Below are 7,724 nucleotides of genomic sequence, written 5' to 3'. Positions count from 1 at the left end.
TGATTCTCTTTGGAGAAGTTGAAGCTGTAGCTCTCCCAAACGACCACCTAAGGACTTGCGTAGTCGCGTAGAAAGTTTCGCCCGCACGCCTCCTTCCTTGCCTTGCATGTGCCTTCTCTTCTTCCTCCTGCGCTCCACTGCCGCCTCGTCCGGCTCCGGCGACATCCATGTCGCCTTCGCCGCCGCCCTCGACCACGGCCAATCAGTCAAGGCACGGCCCGAACTTCTTTCTTCTCGCGCCCAACCGCTCATCACCCCGCCGTCCACCACCCGTGGCGACCTCCTTCTTCCCCTCGCCCCTCTCTCCACCGCCATGGCCATGCCCCCCCCCCCCCCCCCCCCGACCTGGCCCGGCTACTGCCTCTCTCGCCGCAGAACCCTAATGCAACCCTCTCGTCGTCCCACCGCGTTGCTGGCGTGCCTCCAGATTTCCTTCTAGCTTGTCTGAATTAGGAAAGAAGGGAAGGAGAGTCGCCACCGCCACCGCCGGAACCCTAGCCACTGCCGTCTTCTTCTTCATCGACCCGCGCGGGCGGGTGGGAGTGGGTCTCACGCGTTCATCCAACGACAGAGACGGTGTGCGCCCCGAGCTACGCGTCTCGTAAAGTAGATTTTCCGTAATATTAACTATTTGATTTGACTTGATTAATCTACTGCAACAGCTTGTCTAGTAAGTGATCCTTTATTCCCTTCTGATGGCAAGCCAGGCCTTATTGCCCAAACACTGAATGAAAGAATACACACACACACACACACACACTTTGCGCACTAGCTTGTATGTTTTTCATTCAAAGTAGAAGTACGTACGTTGTACATACTAGCTCATCGATACAGCTTGCACAGCATTCCTTCCTCCTTGAACATAGTAACGACGACGGGTATCTATATTCTATACTGAACTGAATGAAAGATCATAGCTCTCTTAATAGTTCGATGACCTTTCATGGATTATGCATGCATGTGTTGCATCAGTTAGAAGTATACGACTACGTAGCAAGTATGTATATATAACTTGATGCTGGATCGGATCATGATGGAGTAGTAAGCCATGCAGCGCGCGGGTAATTCACAGATGAGATCATCAGAGCCAGATGGCGCCGGCCTCGCGCAGGAGCGGCACGAGCTTGCCGCGGACGTGCAGCGCCATGACCTGGTCGGTGGGGCCGACGAGCTTGCCGCCGATGAAGACCACCGGCACGGGCGGGGAGCGGCCCACCATGCGCCCCAGCGCCTTCTCCATGTCCTTGCCCCCCGGGTCCTTGTCCAGCTCGTGCACCGCCCACCCCACCCCCAGCTCCGAGAAGAGCGTCTTCACCGCGTGGCACATGCAGCAGTTGCTCGTCCCGAAGATCACCACCGCCCGCTGCGACGCCAGCCTCGACACACCGCCGTCCGCCGCTGCCGCCGCCATTGACGTCGTCGTCGTCTCTTGCTTCTCCTTTGATACCTTGATGGTGCCAACGATCGACGATCGAACCTCACTTGAGGGTTCAGAGTTTATGCTGCTGCTGCTGTTAGTTGTGTATGTGTGTATGATGAGTTGTGGTGACGATATAATGATCGATGAGGCTGGCTTTATATAGCAGATCGAGATCGATCGAGAGGTCAGTCTCCATCTCCACCGTTCCGGCCGCCGGCCGGCTTTTGGAGGAAGTGGCCACCGGGGCAGTGCAAATGTGCAATCTTGAGGATCGGAGTGGCTAGCTATAGCTAGTTAGGGAATCGAATGTTCTGCTGAGAGGGCTCGCGGCTACTTTCTGTGATCGTCTTTGCTTTTGGGACGAGCCACGGGCCACCATTCTACAGTTGTTTGTTTAATTTGTTTGAAAATAAAAGGTAGTTAGTTACATCACACCACCAAGATCACACTGAGCTGAAAAATATAGCAGCGTCTGATGCATGCATACTAAAAACGATGACGTGAACTAATTAAAATTGCATGAGCCGGCCGGGTGCCATAACAGCATTTTATTTCTTCTCTATCTACTGCTACTAAAAATGATGACGCGAACTAAGCTTAGCTTGGCTGGTTATGTTACCTATGGTGTAATTTGCTCATCTAAATTTAAATCCTCAATTTGGCGTTGGATGTTCGTATTTTTCTGAATTTAATGTGCATTACAACAAATCATCACATCAACAACCAGAATTTAGCCACCACAAATAATATGTGGTCGTCGGGTTCTATTTGCCATCCGTTCCAGTGAGCGTGTACGTCATCACAAGGTGCCATGCCATTTTATCATTAATATTACATTTTATTTATACCTTTATTAACAAGAGTTTTGCTTTTTTGAAAACTCCAACTGAGCTCGTCTTACACTACAGGGAAACCAATGCAACGTTGGTGCAAGTAAACATGCATGCCTCTGACTTCTTTCAGTTTATTTGTAGATAACTCCATAAGGACTGAATCGATTCTAGCTGTTTTCCTTTTTTCCGATTGCAGTACAACAAGAAGAACAATTCTTGAGTGGGCATCAAACATCATGCATTCAGCTTTCAGCACATTGTTTGGGGGTGCCATATTGGCGTAAAACCCCGCCCATTTCTTTAATGCCCTACTTTGCATTCTCGACGTGTCAACGTGAAATGAATGGGCATATCTATTTCCACGTACACGTCGAGGTAAGAATAAATCGGCCGGATTAAGTACTAATCAATATATATAATTGATTAATCAATGGATTTCCAACGCCTAAGAAGACACTCAAAGAATAAAGGGGGCCTTAATTTGGTACACTAAGTCACTAGCTATAAATGTCGGTAGAATATGCCTATTCCTAAGAACATAATGGAGGTGAATAAGCAGTCGTAACCGCCCTATCTGCCTTTTCCCCCCATTTGAGGTACGTGTGTCTGTGTGTGATGATCGTGTAAAATTGACTTTTTATACGTGGAGGTAAACGTGCCATTGATACCATTCTCTCTTTTAAGAGCATTTTTTTACACCTAGCTAGCTAGCAGAATATATCACTTCTAAAGAAAATCCAACCACATGTTATTTGAGGCAATTATAACTTTATATACAAATAATATGCCCGAGCACTGCAACTGGGGCGTACAATTGTTGCGTAGTTACCTGAACCCGTCTATATATATGATAATGATAACGAGCTAGTTATCTTTGTTAGATCTAATTCTGTTGGCCCAACTTTATTTAAATTAAATCAAATAAATTATAAGGCTCATAATAAATATTAGGTGCAACGAAGGATTAATCCCGTATGAGAAAATTAACTAGAGATTGACACAGCTTAAATATATGTAGCTATTGTGTGCACTGTTTTAAGTTTAAGAAAGGTGAAATGCGAGCTACCCGCCCGCAGCGCCAACAATTTTTTTTAAGCTCCAAACAGTAACCAGCGCTGGTGGAGGATACAGTCTATCTTCGGACGGTGAAAAGAGTGACCAAATTAACAAGAAGGTGGCAGTGTAGGATCTACGGAAGGATAGACATAGAAGAGAGTGAGGGAGGAATGAAATAAATTTGCTCCTTTTAATACCAAACAAGATGAGTGAGAGTGTAAGGATAGACGGATGAGAGAGTGAGGGAGGGAGGGATGAAACAAATTTGCTTCAACACATGCAGGTACAAATGCCAGAATTTCTAAAAGGCTAAATATAAAATGTACATATAAATTGTACTTTCTTCATTTCAAATTGTAATTTATTATGACTTTTTTAGATATATAATTTTTACTATTTATCTAGATATAATGGACATCTCTAAGTGTATAGTAAAAGTTATGTATCTAGAAAAGTTAGAACAACCTATAGTTTGAAATAGATGGAGTATCTATTAAGACAAAAAAAATAGTTGAAATTATGATAAGCATTCATGTAGACAACTAGAAACAATGCTCTGATCATGCATGCTTTGTTTTTATATTTTTCTTTAAAGCGTAGACCAACCTAAAACACACGAAATAAGTAGATATAGATTCAAACCACCTTTGAAGCTTGTTTGGCTAAACTTGTTTTATACATGGATCGAGGTGGATATAAGTGTAATCGGATAAAACCTAATGATGATAGGGCCAGAAATAGTTGTATGGTAGTTTATTTCTTGTGGACCTATGTGTAATTTCTGAGGATGTATTTATTCTAAGCATATATATAAGTCAAGCCTATAATTTTTTTGTACAAAAAAGTTTAGTGGATGTCATTGCCTCCTCCCCCCTCCACAAGGCCCCAAGAGCTAGGAAAATTTTACTCGTGTCGATCGGAAAAAAACTTACTCGTGTCAATGCTTTGTCCTTTTGATCCGACTCAAAATCACAAATTCAGCTACACAAATTGATATTCCAGAACAAGTAAAATGATCATGGAATCTATCTACCCATCCATCTAGATTAAAAGGATTTGGCTCGGCTGGTCAGGCGGCGTGGCTTAAGGCCTCAGCCTGCCGACCGGAGTTCGAGCCCCGGTGGGGGCAGAATTTCCAGTACCCACCCAAAAAAATCCCCTCGTTGTGCACGCGAATCTGGTGACTGCGTCAATTGCGGTGCGCCTCTGGTGCCGCCGGCCTGATGATCTGTTCTGGTTCACTCGGCCCTTCGGGGTACGTGCCAGGGTTCGGGGGTTTTCTCGACCGGGGTCATATGGTCCCTTCCTACGATAATACCCTAAGGGCGGTTCTTTCCTCACCGGTCGAGTTTTTTTTAAAAGGATTTGACTTGTCAGTCAATTCCAGGCTTTGTGGCTCGAAAGCGGAACTCCTTAGTCCTTACTGCACCACATTTGCTGGCCCAGCCCATACCTGGGCCGTATTCCTTACTGGGCCAAACCATATGTTCTCGCATACCCTCCGCGTCCTCGGCCACCTTCTTTCCCAGTTTCCCTTCTCGCTGCAGTCCTCTCCTCCGGCGCGGCGGGAGAGACGGCGAGAATGGCGTCGCGAGTGCTGACCCGATCCGGATGCAAAGCGCCGACGCGACCGCGCCGTCGCCGCTGTACGACGCCCGCTCTCTCCGAGCGCTCTCCACTCTCCCTCAGAACCCGGCCGCCGCCGCCCCGTCACTGTGCCAAACATCGGTCTGCTCCCCTCTCGACCTCCCCAAGGTTCGCGTTCGCCCTCCCTCGCTCCGCCCATTTCCTTGCTCCGGATATACATTTTTTTTCTCAGGCAATGTGTCTGTGTAGATCGAATCTATGGTGCTCCGCGTTGCGTATTCGCTTGCGTTTTGTGGGGGCAGTTATAAAGTTTGCTAGCTTATAGTCTAGATAGATGAATGGAAGAATTGTTCTTGGTCAATTCTGTTTTAAGTTTTGACCATCAACAGATAAGTGATCGCATAGACTGATAACAAAAAAAAGTGGCATCACTAGATCGATCATGACAAGTACTTTCGCAATATGCTGTTTGAATTAACACATTTTTCATAGAAATTGTTAGTCAAATTGTCATCTTGTAGACCTTTTCACCGCCAAAACAACTTGCATTTTGGATCGAAGGGAGTATCTTTGCGCAAACATTCTCTTGTTCTCTTTCATTTTCTATGGAAAGTTTCTCACTTCAATACCAACCTTCAGTAGCAACTTATTAGAGAACAAACATGTCATTCCTTTGCTGACATTCAGGGGTCTTATTTCTAATTAAATGTTATGCCACCAGGTTTCATGGTAGCTCATACCTACTGATATAAGTATTTCTTGTCATGCAAGTTCTCATTTCCTTTTAATTTTGCTAGGATCAATATCCTCAAGAATTTTCTAGCATTAGTAACCACATCTTTAGAACCTGCTTGGGTTAGTCGACACATCTTTACTCTTTACACTTGGTGTGAAATTTGTTTCCATTGCTTTACTAAAGTTCTTGTGCATTAATCAGTGATGGTTCATTATTCTATGGAGGACTGAATATAGAGGAGGGAACTTAAGTTCACTGTCCTGAATAAGGAACAAGGAAGTTTTATAGGGAAGCACTACCAATTTCACACAAAAAACAGTGTCACATTTCACTATGACATTTATATTCTAACTATCATGACCATGACATTTACTGTGAGTCTGTATTTCTTGAATGCTTTACTAATTATTGTTTGCATTGGAAAGAACTTCTCTGTCTTGTGCAATCACACTTTTGAAAGTTTGGAACATAATATTTGTATAATTGGCATGGAGAGTTGGATTATTAATGCATGGTTTGTGGCTTATTCTATATGTACCTAACTCTTAATAAGTTCAGTTTGTGCCCTCTTAATGAACTTGTTGTGTTTTTTACTTCTGATCCCATCTTTCTCAGCAATGTAGCATTGGTTGTGCTCCTATTAATTTACATTCTTGTGCCATTTCATCTTTTGAGTATTCAAACAGATTCTAGGGTATGAGCGAACTTCATGACTCAGTGGCACACAAGTATTCCCTCGCTGGTTTTCTGCTGGAGCATCCAATGGATCTTCTGTGCAGCAGATGCAGGTGGGTCCTGTTGTGCATTTTATAGCATTTATGCCTCTGATAGTTTGTTTTGACTTCCCACTAGTCATTGGTTTGCTAGTGCAAATTCAATGTTCTTTCTATACCTTAAATCTCTTCTACACTGCCTAAGATAATTGCTGATACGGCTCAATCTGATGAATTGAAAACACAGCAAAGTGCCTCCACAAAGGTGACGGCATTCAGCCCATTAGAAGCAACTATCACCAAACCCAGACGCAGTCCATTGACATATGAAAGCTTGAAAGTGAGGGTAACTGAGCTAGCTAAAGGAGCTACATATGTCATGATCCCGGCTCTGCTTTTCACGTCAAAAAATACCATTACCACTTGTCTTCTGTTCATGCCAGTTTTCCATCAGATCTACATATTCCACAAGGAGATCCTGCTGGACTATGTCCACCATGATGTTACCAGGAAGTGGGCTTTGATCTACTTCAAGATTCTTCTACTGATCATGGCTAAGGACACAATTGTCTATATCCTCTACGGTAGTTCCTCCAAAGATGCATTGAGCACCCAACAGGACACCAAAATATTGAAGATAGACTAATGGCAACCTGCTGGTTCTTCTGTTCTCAAATACTATATCTTCGTTGTCCTTTTTGTGCTTGTTACTTGGATTTGGATTGATTGGTGCCCCACTGAAAATTGTGTCTTGACAAGTAATTTTCAGTTGGCCCTAAATCCCTGCTAAGGTGGAAGACAGTTTTATGCTAGCTTTGTAATAATGGTAAATATCGATAGTGATCTCTTTTCAGTTTGATTGTGTAACTTGCCAAGTTATTCTGGTCTTGTTTTTTGTTCTGCCTATCTCGGATCAGGTGATATTGCTATGCAACAAGCACATGGTTGCTTGCTTATTTCCCCCTCGTCAAAATGCCGACTCCTGGCGAGTGGTTTGGTACCTGCATTGCCGTGATGAAAGGGTTCGAGTGTTTTGATTGCTTGTCATCGTGCTGGTATGGATCAGATCGAATTACACCCTCTGTCCAAAAAATGATGTAATCTTCACGTCAAATGTTTTAAAGCTAGGCTAAATCTATATAAAAAAATATTAATATTAATGATATTGACGCCCTGTTTACTTGAACTTATCAGCCATGGAACAATGTTTTTTTTTCTCACAACAAATCAGCTTCAATCGGCTTATCAGCCGTAGAAACCATTAGCCGAACAACTCCTTACTCCGTATTAGATTAGTAATGAAATATATTTCTATAGTGCATTTATTTAGAGTTATAAATATTAATAATATTTTGGATAAATTCAGTTAAAGGTAAGAA

General features: G+C 43.6%; 1 protein-coding gene and 1 pseudogene across 1 annotated transcript; one reads left to right on the top strand and one right to left on the bottom strand.

Moving 5' to 3' along the window:
* Window positions 1-766: 766 nt before the first annotated feature.
* LOC136453994 (putative glutaredoxin-C2) lies at window positions 767-1,552 on the bottom strand. Its single transcript, XM_066454546.1, has one exon. It carries the CDS (start codon window positions 1,409-1,411, stop codon window positions 1,082-1,084), a length of 330 nt encoding a protein of 109 aa, XP_066310643.1. The 5' UTR covers window positions 1,412-1,552; the 3' UTR covers window positions 767-1,081.
* A 3,339-nt stretch (window positions 1,553-4,891) lies between these two features.
* LOC136453993 (succinate dehydrogenase subunit 4, mitochondrial-like) lies at window positions 4,892-7,199 on the top strand (annotated as a pseudogene).
* The last annotated feature ends 525 nt before the right edge of the window (window positions 7,200-7,724 follow it).

This window comes from Miscanthus floridulus, chromosome 5 (genome assembly GCF_019320115.1).
Source record: "Miscanthus floridulus cultivar M001 chromosome 5, ASM1932011v1, whole genome shotgun sequence".
Classification (NCBI taxonomy): domain Eukaryota; kingdom Viridiplantae; phylum Streptophyta; class Magnoliopsida; order Poales; family Poaceae; genus Miscanthus; species Miscanthus floridulus.
The sequence above is the reverse complement of the archived record's forward strand: the minus strand, read 5'-3'. Positions and strand labels throughout refer to the sequence as shown.